The sequence below is a fragment of the Lagenorhynchus albirostris genome, chromosome 3 (assembly GCF_949774975.1).
Source record: "Lagenorhynchus albirostris chromosome 3, mLagAlb1.1, whole genome shotgun sequence".
In the NCBI taxonomy this organism is placed as follows: Eukaryota; Metazoa; Chordata; class Mammalia; order Artiodactyla; family Delphinidae; genus Lagenorhynchus; species Lagenorhynchus albirostris.
In genome coordinates this window covers 75,323,973-75,340,955 of record NC_083097.1, presented here as the reverse complement: position 1 = coordinate 75,340,955, position 16,983 = coordinate 75,323,973, and the positions used below count along the sequence as shown (strand labels likewise).

The following is a 16,983-nucleotide window of genomic DNA, read 5'->3' as shown; positions in this document are numbered from 1 at the left end:
AAGGTGACCATAAGTATAGCACTGTACCTAGCATAGTGCTTGGTGGATAGTAGCTGCTTATTAAATACTTGTTGTGTAAAATCAGTGTTTAAAGAATGATTGACTCAGTGAATACTTGGGATCTTTCATTATGTCCTCATGCTTGCAAGTGGACTTCGGAAACACAAGCAAAGCACTGATATATTCTTGAAAAAACAACAAAAATATTTTAGACATGCTATTTTAATTGAGGGAATAGAAGAGAAAGGTGACATATTTTAAGATAAAATGATTTATGTACCACAGTTCGTAAGCAGGTTTTAAGAGTAACTTAAAAACAATATGTTTGTATTGTATATGATTGGGTAAGAGTGATATTTTGAAAGACCATGTGTCTACCATCTATAGCTACAGTATTTACACAATTTTATAATGCTAATAAGTTAAGAGAACATTTAAGACTTTAAACCATAAAGGCATAGCTAGCATGCAGAACATACATTTCATAAGATAAATTTGTCCATTCAAGTCGGCTTGGGAACATGTAATAAAGGAGGTGTGTCCATAGGGTTCCCTGTATCCACTTAGGCATTTTGATCTGTCACTGACTGGGCAACAGTTGTAACTTGTTACTTCTTTTAGTTTAATGTATGTTTGTGTCTTTTTATGAGAATGAGAAGCAAAGAATATAAAATATTTCATAATGCTGTAGTATTAAATCATATTTCTGCCATTTATAATGAATGGTAAATGTTTTTATAATGCTATTGTACATATGGAATGCTTTGATAAATAAGATATTGTTGATTAGAAAAGAAATTTGTGATATTTAAGCAACATAACGTTCTAAAGCCTAGGAAAAGTTAGAAACAGAGCAGGTGATAATGTGAGTAAGTGCAAAGTAAATGTTTTAAAATAAATAGCACTTGGTTGACCTGATGTCAGAACCGGAGACAAGGGTGTGTGTTTGTCAATATATCCTTCATGTTTTACAGACTCCTAAGGGAACAAGGGAAGATACAATTTCACCTTTTCTGTGCCAAAACATTTTAATTATATCTTCTTCCAGCTACAGCGGTTCAGTAACCAAGGAGCTGACATTGATGCATGTGTTGATAAAGCTGCAAACATTCAAAATGAGATTAACAAAGATTTTGAGCAAAGGGTGACAGCTAATTTTGCACAGTATTCTGCATCTAATTCAGGCCAGCGTAATAATAGAATATTTTATAACTGTTTTGTTATTCAAAAGGACTTTTATGATGCATTTGTGTTTGTGGATATCTTTGTAGCATACTCAAAAATTATCCTATGGCTTAAAACTATTTGCATCTGTGTTATAATGCTGAAACAATATTAAAGGGGAAAAACCCCTCTTATAATAAGTTTTTTTGTAATTGTACTTTATCCTTTGGAACTCTTTGCATTTACCTTAATTTATCCCGGTACACTAGCTAGGGAAGGTATAGAGATGGCAAACATATATTTTCTAATATTGCTTAGTATGCACTAATACAATGACCAAGAAAAGTTATATTCGACTTATTTAATTAATGAAACTGTAGTTTCTTTATGTTCTTGAGCTTCTTTGAGCACATTTCAGTGTATTTCTTTTCTCTTCTATTCTCTACTTGAAAGCAGCAGACAGTCTTCTTTCACTTTTCTTTTTGTTTGTGAAATTTTCTTTTCTTTTTTTTTTTTTTATCCACTCTCTTCTCCATCTGCTTTCACTTTTGTTTGCTTGGGCCGTCTCTCATCCCAACTTGATAATGAGGAATGCAGTGTGACCCTGACCTCTATCAGCCCATGCATGACCTTCTGACTCTACCATATAACCTTTGACCTTCTCTTTGACAGGTTGATTAATTACCCTGTGTTATGATTTATGAGTAAGTGCTATGTAAAAATAATAGACAACAGGTGGTCCTCCGAAAACTTTTTGTGGCATGTTTTCTTTTACTGACTAACTTGATGAGCTATTTGAAGTTGGAAACTTATTGGGTAATCTATGTTGGTTCACATTATGGTATTTTTATACCGTGGAACACAACATTAGAATTTAGGGAACTACAAGTCAAAGCATGGTCATGACAGACATTTTACAAAATATTAGCAGGGTGCTGTTACCTAAATGCAGTTGGGAAGAAGCACAAAACAGAGTCAAGTGACATTTCAGGCGTTTCAGTCCCAGGTCACGTCTTGAGAAAATTGCTGAAATAATGGAGGGGGCATTTTTCAAGCAGAGCTGCAGCTCCAACAGCTATGTTTACTTTAACGCTTCACTAGTGACTTCTGATTGGTTGTCATGACCTCATCTCACTGTTGCACCTAGGATGTTGCAACAGTGACATATACATACCCTTCTTGAGAAAAAGATGAGAAGAAACACAACATACATCTTTCAGAAAAGATGAATGGACAGTAGTAGATATAGTTTATAGATAAGACACTTTGGGTTTCATTTCCCTTGAGGATGGGCACCTATCTTCTTTCAAACCCAGCAGATAGAATGCTGAACGTGAAAAATGTGATTGATAAATCTGTGTAAAATGATCTCTTACGGAGCCTTGCCTGAAGACCAAAACAGATAGTTCCGTAGGTCAAAGGATTATACTCTGGCCCCTGACCTCTTTGGTCACATGTGGCTTGGCAGTATTGGCAGGTTAATATGTAGAGCTGAGTACTTTCAGCTGATTTTTTATGTAGCCAACCACAAGAGATTTGAAAAGATGTAGAATTTGCTCCTATTTTCCGATTTCCTTATAATTGGTAATTAATAGGCAAATTAACTTAGATAAATATCTTCAGTTTTGGCAAGGTTTCATTGGGGTCAAAAGTACATTCTGTTTCTGGCCAGGCATTTTAAAATTTTATCTATTTGTAGAATCTTCTCCATAAGTACATTTCTGTACTGATTTAATTTCTTAAGCAAGATTTCCTCTTTGGTTCTTTGTGTTTCGCATCACCTGTCTGTTCTAGACCCCTGACCTAAGCCATCATTTGTTGATTGAATGATAAATGAACTATTATTTATTAGTAAGTGCATCTATAGACTTCAAAGTAAAGGAGGCCCAGAGGCCTGTGTATTCTGTTTAAATCACAGCAAGCACTGTGATGAATAAAATGCTACGTCAAGCAGTAAAATTTTGGGAGTTTCTGATTAAGATCCCATGGTTTATACCTTATAAACACAGGTTTAATAATGAAACTATAGTTACAGCTACAAAAGGGTAGAAAATAGGATGAGGTAAATTAAAGAGCTAAAGCTTACTTTTACCAATATCTGTCCTCTTGATCACCTTGATCTTCTATTAGACTGTGCGATCAAACATAAGAGTTAATTAACAACTTTATGTATGCTTTGTCCCTTGAAATGTTGGATATTGGAATTGATTTGGGTGAATCATTACAAAAGATGCCAGAAGTTTTATTTATTTAGTTGTAGAATGTTAGATAATCAGTTTGATCACTTTATCTTGGTAAAGATAACAGAACTTTCCATGTACATTTGAAATGACCAAAATTTTCATCGTAGGAGAAATTTAGCATGCTTAAGGAATAATTAAATTAAAAATACTTCAATATAAAATGTTTAATGTTCTAAGCATTAATTATGGAGATCTCCTTTGGAGTGGCAGTGCACAGTTCTTTTATGATATTATATTTGACGCCTGGTTATATAGAGTAGTTTTATAAAACTTTATGGGTACATTTGTTAAAGGTTAAACTAGGATCTCCTCTTACTTATTTCTGTGTGTACTGATTGAGTTACTTGGGATAGAAAGAATTGATTTTTAAAATGGTGTTTATTCTCTTTGTTTAAGATATAAATTGATATCATTCTATTTAAAACAGTTAAGTTTAACTTCTGGTTTGTGGTCTGCTTTGTTTACTCTGACTATTTACTTTGACTCCTTAGTTTACATATATTAATGTTAACATGGAAAAGCTCTTTGTAGCTTTATTATGTAAAAGGATTTTTTGGACAATGTTTACATGTGGCAGAGAAAAAGAGGAACAGATGAAGTTTTACTACATATCTTTAGGTGGGATAGTTAACTTTATTTTGTTGCTCCAGCTTTCTCCTACTCATAAAATGGTTATGAATGGTCTCTGTGAATATTGCATTAATTATCAGGAAAATTTTATTTGAAAAATGTAAGTTTTTTACAAAATGGTAATTGAATTTGCAACAGAGACATTTATTAAAATTAGCTCTCATTTCCACAGAAAATGTTCCTGAATATTTTTTGATTGTTATTCCATTAATTAAATTTGCAGATGAAATATCTAAATGATAAAATATTTTCTGAATAAATCAAACGTTTAAAGAAAAGCATTCATTGTTGAAATTTATATGATAAAAATTATTTAATTGATTTATATAGTCATGATTTGAAAATAGAATCATTTTTCATCTGTTGATGCCTTGGTGAAAAATTGACATCATGTCTTTATAAAATTGGAGAAATGAGTCATGTAATTTTCAGTTACATAATCGATAACTTAGACAAATACTACTACTTTGATGATTTATGTGTTTCTGGTTTTTATACTTATTTAGATGGGACATATCAAATTTCATAGTTCATTTAAAATCAAGTAGGCACAATAATTTCTCAATCTGTGATTTGCAAAAATTAAAGTAAAAACTTCTGCTCAAATAAATCTGGCATTATGCAAATATTATTTCTAGTGATTAAATTATAAACTAGGGTGATAGCTTTCTCATTTTTGGTGACTATAAATTTTGTCTAAAGAATTTACCTTTATTTGGAGTTTATTCATTGTGCAAAGATGATGTTCATGTTTTATCAATTTATTAAAGTCCCACTTTGTTACCTTGAGTTTGAAATTTTTCATATTATAATTAAAATGTAATATATCACTATTTTCATCTCTAAGAACTCTAAGATTCTGTTTTGGTCTTGCTAACCCTAACTCTTGTAAGTATGAAAGGCTGTGTGTGTGTGTGTGTGTGTGTGTGTGTGTGTGTGTAAAGTTCAGTTCACTCAGAGAAGGCAGGGAAGAAACATGACAGGAGACCACTTACTCACGGTACAGAATCTAGTAAGGAGGCAATTTTCTTTTTGGCCTATGGTGACCTTTTTTGACTATGTTCCTTACACCAGAGGCAGTGTACTGAATGCCTCTATTTCAGCCTGTTTAGCAGAGTGCAACAGTGTTCTTTAACTTACTTTTGGTGGGAGGAGAAGTTATAGCTGAAATTTGAGAAGGGCGTGAAAAGTTGTAAGAGGCACAAGGAAGAGGGGTAGGAACTTCCTTCAAATGTGATTTTAATAACTAGTCAAGTGTGTCCAACTGTAGAAAATCACCGAGTGACAATATGTCTACCTGACAGTGATCACAATGAATTACAAGACTTTTGAATAGCTATACAGATTAGAATAAAGCAGAACCAAATAAAATATCTTTTGTTGGTAAAACTTCGACTTACCAGCTAAGAAACTTAAAAAAACGATCTTGTCTTGTGTTTTGTTAATGAACATTTAAATTAAAAATTTTGTAAAGTGTTTTATAAGCCTTTCATGAACAAGGTATGAAAGGTTTTATTTAAACACATATTGAGGAATATGTGGTATTTTGTTTATCAGTTTGGTATATATTATTATGTGGTTTTCATATGTGTAAGACAACTATATCTTAATTAACAGCCCTATCACTAAAATCAAAACTTCACTGATCTTGAAAATCTCCAAACCATATCATGGTTTTAGACAATAATATCAACTGATTAGGGGGGAAACTGAAACAATCCCAACGAAGTTTGTATGTAGTTTGTGAAATCAACTATTAGAAAAGCCAACAATGTGTAGCAATGTAGCATATTTAAAAATAAGGACAATTGAGTCTATGCTTAATATTGGCTTGTATTACTGCTCTCAGGTTTTTTTTTTTAATTATCATATGTTTGGTTTGGCAAAAAAACAATTAAATTTAAACTTGATGTAGAAGGTTCTACAGTTACAGTTTTGGGAAAAGTATGTACTTTTTTTTTTTTTTTTTTTTTTTAGTAAGGATGAGAATTTTTTAAGCTTTATTTTTAAGAGCTCTTATTTTTTAAACATAATATAACACATGTTTTAAGTATGACCTTACAAGATTTTACCAGACAAAATGGGGCACCCACAGTACAGAATTGAATAGAAAAGACAAGATATAAATAGCTGCAAAGATTTGTGTGGCTTGTCAGTGGTAATTGTTTATCCTTCTCTATTTTCTCATGGTTAGATTATTCCATCAGTTACAATATAGTGCCAAAAGTTTCTTTAATTATAACTATAGAAAGGTTTGCCTTGGTAGAATTAAGTCAGACAGGAAAACATGTTTTTAAAACTTTAAAAAAAGTATAATAGCTCAATAAGCTGTATTTTAAATTCTGGAACTTGTTTCCTGGTACTAGTTCTTAATAAAGAGAAATTTTTATGGTAGTTGAAAAATAAAAGAAATTTCAGGATTAAAAACTTGGTTCCATACATTACAGTAAGACATTATTTTGTTTTGTGATTTGTGTGCCTTCCTGAAAGAAGAGAGGTGAAAAGAATCCAATATGCATAGGTAGACATTCTGTGTTCCTGATAATAAAGACTTGTAAATCTGTAGGCTGTTTACTCCTCTTTAATTGCTTATTCTTTTTTTAAGTTCAAACAAATAAAAAATACTCATTAAAGTGCAATTGTAAAGGAACAGAAATCCAGCAAAATGTGGTTGGAATTGTAAACTTCAATTTCAAAGAGGTTATTTTCTCAAAATATGTATTATAAATATTAATGTGGTTTGAAAGTGTACTTGCTATTTGATAATTTATTTGAATCATTTTGGGGGTTCTTGGAGATCTAGTACTTTTTTAATTTAAGCTTTATTATTTTAATGTGTTACAATTATGTCTTTTTGATCTTATAGACAGTCTATGCTTATTTCTACACACAATGCATAATTTTAAATCACTTTCTGTTGGAGAAATTAAAACTATAATCTGTTATATAGGAATATTTTAGTGAATATGTAACTATATTAAATCGCTGAGATTTTAAGAACGTTTTTATGAATTGTAATGATTTCTAATATTAAATTATGCTGCCTTTTTTGCTTTCAAAACAGGAAGGATATGGAGTAATAGTACTGAATCCCAATGAAAACTATATCGAAGTAGAAAAGCCGAAGATACATGTACAGTCATCTTCTGATAGTTCAGATGAACCAGCAGAAAAACGGGAAAGAAAAGATAAAGTCTCTAAAGAAACAAAGAAGCGACGTGATTTCTACGAGAAGTATCGTAACCCCCAAAGGGAAAAAGAAATGATGCAGTTGTATATCAGAGTAAGTAATAAGCAAGATCATTACTTTCCTTCATTATTTCCTTTTCCTTTTTTTTTAAACCACAACAGCAACTAACATTTATTGAAAATCTTCCATATGTTCAGACCTGTTCTAAGCAATTTTACATTCCTTTTCTTTATTTATAGTTTATTTTCTTAAATTATTTTGTTTATTTTTTTAAGTGTTAATTTTTAAAGATTTATTTCCCAAGGGTGTTATTTGAAATGTTTCTGTTTTTTATTCAAAGTTACAAAACACATTCTTATTTCAGTGTGATATTTTATTTAAGTCTCAAAATCAATTAATAATGCACTGTACAAACATCAGTCTTCGTCTTGGGTGGTTATAGTTTTAATGCATTGTTTTCCTATGAGCAACCATCCATCCACAGTTTCTCAGCCTAACTTCTGAAGGCTGATGGAGGGAGGAAGAGTAATTAATATCTTAATAAATATTTAAGCTAGAATAGTTTAGGAATAGTGTAATGAGGGAACTCTGTCCTTTGCTCTTTTCTTATCCAGTGAACCTTTGCACTTTGTAATGCTAGCAGCATGGGATCGTTATAGCAGTGCTGCCCAAGGAATTCTAATTCTATAGGGGGCACAAACAATTTTATTTGCCCTTTGACACATTCTGCTTGATATACCACTGTGCATTATATATATATGACAGATTCATGCAATTTTCAAAGCCCTTATTATGGGTGCTAGAAATATAATTTAATAGTACAGTATGTCCAAAATGCTATTGGGTAAGTAAAATAGTAAATTGATATGTTCTTCAAAAGTGAGCAATTCAGAACATTTAAATATAGACAATTTAACATTTTATAAATTATACTGTGAGATAGTAATAAAGTTTCAGATTATTCAACTTGAGCTATTTTTACATTTACTTTAAAATTCATTAATAAAATATTTCATACCACCTTTGAGGCAAAATATGTAGCTTTATAAGTTATTTTCTTTATTTTACTTCTAGTTCATGGCATAATCGCTATACTTTTGGGAATTGTACTCCAAACATTCAACACATTTGATTATAGGTCAGTCTGTTGAGTAAGTTAGGACAGTTAAGCAGCATATAAATTCTCAGGACCCCCCCACAATATATCCAGATCAAGACTACCTAAAGCGTGTCATACAATGAATCAAGCAAAAGTTAGGCAGATTACAATATTTAAATGTCTGAAAAGCATCTCACTATTTAATATATTGTTTGAGAAATAAAAACAATGATTAGATTTGGAATTCATAAGTAGCTTGTTCATGTAGTTATATTACTGCCTTTCTTTGCCATGACTGCATCAGGGTCCTGATGTCACCTTCTTCTCTATTGGTTGTCCTGAGCTTCCTAATTAATATGATCCAGTCTGTCAACCACCATCTTAAGATAGAATTTAAAAAAAAATTCCCCCTTATATCTGGATTCCAAAAATGAATTGTGTAAGTTTTTGAAATATACAAATCACTCGCAATATTCAGTTTTCTATGTAAAATGCAAACAAAAAGTGATTTTGCGTATTAAGTTTTTTACTTCTTAAACAGTTTCTTTTATTTGCCTATGATATGTACAGATTAATCATCTATTTCTGACATCTGTCTTTTAAATTTTATTTCTTTTCTATTTTCTCTTTATCATGTCACTATTGCTTTAATTTTTCTCTTTTGTTCTCTTGTATGTGTGCATTTTCTTTATTCTTTTTTCACGTCTGTTTTGTTTATTTCTGCATCTATTTTTTTATTGTACCAAGGGAAAAAAATATTTTTATGTCGCTTCATTAAGATCTACCTTTCCCTTTGTCTTTTTTTCTTTGTTTTATCTCTTCTACACTCCTGCTATTTTTACTTCTTATCATGTCTTTTTGCCTCTTTCTTTCTTGTCCCATTTCACTCGTCTAGGTTTTCATTGAAAGCACTAAGAGACAAAAATAGACTCATGTAGATAACACAGCTTTATACCTGATAGTCTTAGTTATGAATGTTATTTTTCTTAATAAACACCCTTTCTCTTAAAATGTTCCAGAATTGTGCAAAATAGCAGAGCTAAGCTGACACTCTTCAAACATACTTCTAGATAGTAAGGCATGATCCTGTAGTGGGAAAGAGAATAATGGTTCATCTTGTGTCAGGTGCCTTAATCCTTAGGTAATTTTGATCCACGCAAGAAGTGACTTCTAGTACTCTCCTTTCCTCTACATATTTCCAAATATGTATTTGTAATTTTCAGACACAGAGCATGTATGTGATGAGGATGAATTAAGTTTTATTTATATACTTCTTAACCATTTAAATTTTGAAATCAATCATCTATTCTTTGGAACAACCCCATGAGCTAGGTAAATCAAATAATTTCACCCTTATTTTATAGTTAAAGAAACTGATGCATAGATGGTACATTTTTGTCTAGGATCACAGAACTACTAAATGATGGAACTAAGTGTTAAAACTAGTGCTTCTGATTACTGTAGATTCTTGCTCTCTTTCCTCTTTACCACATTGTTCTAACTGGTTGAAAATAAAATATGTATCTGAAATGTGAAAATTAAACCAATTATAATAAAAGCATGATATGATACAGTAAACTACGTTTGATGATTATATAGATTTTTGACCAGTTATCATTTAATGGACACTAGTAACTGTCAGTAAACAATTTATTTAGTATGTTTATAATATATAAATAATAATGTTAACACATTGACCAGGCGATTTTTGCAGAAACTAGTGCCTGTGGCCGCAATACATCTCCAGTCAAAAATGTGTTAAAAAATTTAATATGATCAATAATACTGATCCCATTTTACAGATGAGGAGACTAAGAGTCAATATTTAGTAAATTTCCTGAGGTCACATAGCTCTTAACGTAAGGTCCATGGGGCAGGGACTTAGTCTGTTTTTTTTCATTGCTGTAACCCAGAGCCTAGAACAGAAACATAATAATAAATATTTGTAGAACGGAGCCTTCATAATAATTTTTTATTTGATAAATAGGATGGTAGAGCCAGGATTAAAATCCCAAACTACTACTGCTTTCTCTAATATGTCTTGCGTTATTAAAGTATACTACTTGATCTTCTGTGAGGAAACATTCAAAGAAACCAAAACGAAGAAAAATTACATTGTTGATCCCCTACCTAATCCAGTAACTGAGAAGACATTCTGAAAATTAATGATAAAAAATCGGTTTGTGGCTTCCCTGTTGGCGCAGTGGTTGAGAGTCCGCCTGCCGATGCAGGGGACACGGGTTCGTGCCCCAGTCCAGGAAGATCCCACATGCCGCGGAGCGGCTGGGCCCGTGAGCCATGGCCGCTGAGCCTGCGCGTCCGGAGCCTGTGTTCTGCAACGGGAGAGGCCACAACAGTGAGCGGCCCGCGTACCGCAAAAAAAAAAAAAAAAAAAAAAAAAAAATCGGTTTGTCATGATTTATTTGATACCTTGATTGACCTATACATTTTCATCTGAATATATAAAAGTGAGATACCCTATTTTCTTTTTTAGCTATATCATCATGATGCTAAAATTATGGATGAAAATGGAAATATTTATGCCAACCTATTGCTATTTCTGTTTTACACACTTGCTCATAAGAGTACAGCCAGGCTATTGTACTTGCTCTACCCTGTATACACTTTGTGCTTTATGGAATCTGTAACTTTGCTTTTCTATTCTTTCCCTTAATTCAGATTCTGTCCATGTTGTAGTGCCCAGCTGAAATCCCACTCATCCACACCCATCATATTCAGTGACCTCTCCTTACTAACACTGTTGGGAGTTGTCATGATTAGTTAACTTGAATGGAATTTATCATGTTCTATCTTGAGCTATCTCTTCTGTCTCATAATATTATTATCAATTTATCTTTCATGCCTTTCCATTATAGCCCTACAATCCTTTGAGCATGCTTTATAGATTTTGGAATTGCATATCAATCCTTATGAATAAGCAGATAGGAGCCAGTTTTTACAGTAGTACAGTGCATACTGCAAGAAAGTCAGGAACTGATGCTAAATCTACTAACTAGGATCCAATCCCCTGAAAGGAGACTAAAGCAAAAAGACTAGGCCTTAGTCTAGGGATACCTAGATAATGTGACTTGCAGCATAGGAATGAGGGTTATTCTGGTATCAAACTGTAGCATAAGAGGACAAATATTCAGACTAAGGAAGAAGATCAGTAAAAGCACTTTATAGTATGTAGGTGGAATATGGGCAAAAGTGATTTGATGCTGATCTATGTAATATTGTGTTAGAATTGCTTGAATATATCTTCCCTAAGAAACTTAGTTGTGGGCTGTAGTGATAGGAAGTAAAGTAGAGGGATTAGACTTAGAACATTAAAAAAAATAAAACTACTAGAAGTGGAGGGGGAAGGGAGATCATATGGCCACAGAAGGAAAAATCCAAATGTGGAGGAGACATTTAGAGAATAGGAATCTTGGCAGAGCCTGGCATTACACATTGAAGATACTCAAATATTTATGGATTGATTGCTTGTTGACATCCATCAAAAAACTTATTCCTTAACACGCAAGATACTTGGTGTCTAGTTTTCTGACTGATTTTTTTCAGCATTCATGTGAATTTTTGCAATTGTTCAGAAACAGCCAGCTCTGATAAACTGAAGCTTTCTTTTAAAAAAAATCTGTTTTTGATGCTCTGACTTGGACTATGTCCAAAATATTGCTGAAGGCTAATAAATATGCTTTCTTCTCCTCTGTACCTCTTCTTTTCCGTGCAGATGCCACTGGAAGTCATTTCTATCTAGTGATTTAGCAACCAAATTCAACTCACTTATATTTCACTCAATGATTGTTTAATCTCTGAAACCATTTTATTTTCCTAGAATATTCAAGTATTTGACTTTTCTTTCTCTGGCATCCAGTAAATAGCCAAAATCTCCTGTGAAATTTTTGCAAATATCTAGTATACACCAGCAGAAATAAAGTAGAATCGAGGCCTAAAACTTTAAGATTAGCAAAGTATAGTTTTATTTTACCTACTAAATGAGTCTAAATAGATGTGACTAACTATTGGATTATGTAGCACATTTCTGATGCATTAGGAGCAGAGCTTGAGAGATCAAAATACTTCGTCTTTCATGTGGCAACTTTCCTTAACTATGAAATAATGTACTTTCTGGCATATATTATGGCTTATTAAGGGGATTGATTTGGTCTAGGCAATAAACATCATGTCAGACATGCCTGGCAGGAAAACCTGCTTAATATGTTTTGTAATAAGATGGAACTTTTTGTTCTCGGAAACATCTGCCAACTGAATTCAAAAGTGAAGACAGAAAATGTCATCAATTTAGTGGTAATCCTATAAATTTAGTTTCTTTTTGAGCAACACACATCAAGACACACAAAATTCCCAGTGTTAATCACCACTGGTATAGTACTTTGTAAAACGATGAAACAAAAACATTTTATTTTTATATAATGTGTTAATTAATTCATAATGAATTTTAATATTTCAACTGATAAAATTTTAACAAGCATCTTGCCAACAGATCATTTTTTAAAGCATCTGTTTTTTAATGTGTTGGGTTGAGAACTGAGTCAAATGGCTAAATATGTACATATATTCTTTTTAAAAACATATTTCAACCCCCATAATAATAGATACACTATGTTTTTCCCCTTAGACCACCAGGGGCTGCTGCTGTTCATACTGAATTTTGTTTTTCCTCAGAAACTGAAGACACCAATCACACTATATTTTTTCTTTCTTCCTTTTTTTTCCTTAGCCCAAAATCTTTTAAAATATAACTAGAAAGAAAAAATGAATAGACTTAGCTAGTAACTGAATAATCAATATAAGAATGTATTATTTTAAACATTTTCTATATTCTAAGACATCTGCATTTTTCCAAATAAACTTAAAACCTGTAGTCATTGAAGGCAGATTGTGATAATAACTCTTTTTATTTCCTATTTTTAGTGCCTGTATAACATTTAGAATCATATCCTTTGCAGAGAGATAGTGTGGAGATGAGGTTAGAAGTACAAAGTCAGATAGACCTGAGCTTGAATCTCAGCTCTTCCAATTAATATAGCATCACCTCAAACAAGTTAACTTCCTTATGCCTCAGTTTTTTTGTCTGAAAAATGGAATGATAATAATATATATAAAGTGAACATAGTATCCGACACATAGAAGTCTTGGGAATTCTGGGCCAATAAATACCATCCTGTCTTCTCTCAAGTTCAGAATCAATTGAGAAAGAATCCGATTTCAAAATCCCCTTGCAACTTTTGGTACCTTGTACCAAAATAATACCCCTGTCTTACCCTCCTGGGTTTGAAACCCAGTGAACACTATAGCATAGGAATCAGACAGAAGGAGATCAAAACATCAGCTTTGCTAATTGATGTAGTTCAACTGGAAAATGTGGCTTAGATCTGTGGCTAAGTTCAGACTTCCTAGTGTATTTCCCCCTGAAATGAATTTTCACCTTTCCTCCAAACATCCAGTGTGCCTTTAACATGGTAGAAAGCAAGCTGGAATGCATCCTTCCTGCAGCAGATCATTGTTATTACTACTTGCATTTTCTAAGAACTCAATACAGTAATATTAAAATATAATCGTTAAGTGTTCACTAAAGCATACGTTAGTTTCTTCATTTTAAGGTTTTCATTTAAAAGAGAAGCTCTGATCAAACCTAATTACAGAGAAGGTTTCCATAAAATTGTAAAGCTTTTTGAAAGGGCCATAATTCTATTTCAAATCATCAGAAATTAATCTTTGTATTTTCATGTTTCATGTTACCAAAGCCTGGTAAACACAGTAGACTTTTTAATAAATATTTGATGAATGCATATTTGAATAAATGCTTGCTAACATGAACCTACAAAGCAAAAGAGACAGACCCTTCACTATATAAATCTACCCTTTTATATTGACTAGCGTGAGGTTGAAAGAACTGTGAGACTATGTATATTATGTCTAAACAACTCTAACACTCAGAAAATTAGTGTATTGTTCTCTAAATTCAACTAACAGCCATTTTTAAGTCTACCAAGCATTCTTTGGATGTGGTTAAAAACAAGTCAAAATGAAGAATTAGAAATAAGTAAAATAATTAGATATTTAGATTTATAACAGAAATTACAGAAAAGACCAAAGCTCTGCATTTAGGGGTTTAGATTGGCCACTGACGAATTTTAGTGGGGGGATTCTGCCATAAATATAAGGTAGTGGAAAGAATAAGAACTTTAGGATCAAAAAGGTGCATGCTGTGTAACCTTAATTCTCTCGCTTACAAGCTGTGACTTTAGGCAAGTCACCTCTCCTCTCTGAGTTTCAGTTTCTTCATCTGTAAAATAGGGATATTCATAGCTATTAGGCTGTTGTATGGAATGAATGAGGTAAATTAATGTGTATGAAAACAGCCAGTGGGATACCTACTATTCAGTATATCCCCTTTCCTTTCTTTTCCCTCCTTATTCCCTTTCCCTTAGGAAATATGGAGAGAATTACGGCCAGATGACATCTGTCCCAATTAGTTTACATTCAGTGCTTCTCAAACCTTTTGGTCTCAGGACCCTTTTTCAAATGCTTAAACATTATTAAGGTCACTAAAGGGTTTTTGTTATATGGGTTACATCTACTGATATTTTCCATAAAAAGAATTAAACCTGAGAAATTTTTAAATATTTATTTTAAAATAACTAATAAACCTATTATATGATGACATAAATAACATATTTTTATGAGAAATAAGTATATTTTCCAAAGCAAAAAACACATAGTGAGATGTGTGACATTTTTTAAGTCTCTTTAATGTTTGGCTTAATAAAAGACAGCTGAATTCCTACATTCGTCTTGTGATATATTGTCTTTATTGACATTTATGAAGAAAATTTGGCTTCACACAGATATGCATTTGTATAAAGAAGGAGTGTTTTGGGCTTCCCTGGTGGCGCAGTGGTTGAGAGTCCGCCTGCCGATGCAGGGGACACGGGTTCGTGCCCCGGTCCGGGAAGATCCCACATGCCGCGGAGCGGCTTGGGCCCGTGAGCCATGGCCGCTGAGCCTGCGCGTCCGGAGCCTGTGCTCCGCAACGGGAGAGGCCACAACAGTGAGAGGCCCGCGTACCGCAAAAAAAAAAAAAAAACAAAAAAACCTTTGAAACACTCCTTTTCGCGGACCGGGGCACGAACCCGTGTTCCCTGCATCGGCAGGCGGACTCTCAACCACTGTGCCACCAAGGGAAGCCCCTAAAAGGTTTTTCAGATAATTATATATATTCTTCTTTGATGCTATACCAACATTCAACAAAAGGTAATAGTTTCTTAAAGATTAGTTGCTGTGTGAATCTAAAACACATCAGTGAGCATTGCATACTCTGTTTTATGGAAATCCATTGGTCTTTGTTGTACTTTGAATGGATCTTTTACCCATGAATGACTTTATAACATCTTGTATTGGTCATTTGGAAAATATTGTTTCACTGAGCTATACAGATCTTCCAAATGTTGACATATTTTATTATGTAGTATCAAAAATTCCTATTACTGTTCCTACCAATCTCATCCACAAAGCTTTTAAGAATTGAAAAACTATCAAGCTTATCAAGGAGTGTACAAGTTGCCCAAAATTTTAATTTTATCAAGAAAGCTCAATTTTTATCATTAGCGACAAATATTGTCAGTTGTTTTCCTTAAACTGTCAGGCTTTGTTCATTTTCAAGAAAATGGCTTCCAAATGCCCAAATCTGAATCATAGTTTGTTTCTCAGTCTTACAAGTAAAGATGGTGTTTCATTAAAAAAGTGGCTGCTTTAGCTCACAACTCAATTAATTGCACAACTAGTTTTTCTCCAGACAACCATCATAACATAATTTGGTTTGCAGGTGCTTTATGCGTTCCTTCTATTCATCACTCAGAATATTAAACAGACATATGCTCAGGGGTTGAGATTTAATAAAAGTAGTTTTTCTGCTTCATCAACATCTTGAAGCAAACTTTCTTTCTTTTCCCGAGTATATGGTAGTGAATAATACAATGACTACTAGAGTTTAGAACCGCTACAGTGATCTGTGCTAATTCACAACAGTTTTATTCTCCATTGTTTTCAACTGTTAATGCAAATGCCAACACAGTGAAAAAGACAAATAATGTCTTATTATTATTATGCAGACCCCCTAAAAGGGTCTCTGGAAACCCCAGATGTTTGCTGACCACATTTCTAGAACCATTGGTCTACATCTCTTTTCTGGAGTAAGCGTAGAATCAACAAAAGCAAGCAGGTTAGATTAGGATAAGAACCATTTCTTTTTCAGTTCTTGTTTTAGTCAGTATAAAACTAGAACAATATGAGCAGCTATGTAACCTGAAATAGAGAAACTAGAACAGAGTAGGACTGGTTTATTAAGGCATTTGGTGCTATCCAGTTTGAAATTTTCTCATCTGGACTCAGTGAGCATTATGTCCAGACTGCTTCACCTGTTCTCTGCCCCGTGTCATCCCCCTTCATTGAAGCTAACATGTCAAGTCCACAGTGACCAGGTCAGTGGAATTTGAGGATTTAGAATTTGTTTTCTACTGCTCTTCCCCAAAAATAAAAGACCCTGGAGAATCACATGCCCATTTTGGGTTTTAGCAACTATAGCTTTCATTTCCTTCTTTTCCCTAAAATGAGTGGCCTCTTGCTTCCCA

The 16,983-nt window shown here is 33.1% G+C and overlaps 1 protein-coding gene across 6 annotated transcripts in view; it reads left to right on the top strand.

The window, feature by feature from the left end:
- ARB2A (ARB2 cotranscriptional regulator A) overlaps window positions 1-16,983 on the top strand; it is a 428,163-nt gene that overhangs the window by 168,501 nt on the left and 242,679 nt on the right. For all 6 annotated transcript variants that reach the window (XM_060143277.1, XM_060143278.1, XM_060143273.1 and 3 more), the window contains one exon: window positions 7,102-7,320. In XM_060143277.1, coding sequence (XP_059999260.1) covers window positions 7,102-7,320 — 219 coding nt within the window. The remainder of the gene's footprint in view (window positions 1-7,101; window positions 7,321-16,983) is intronic.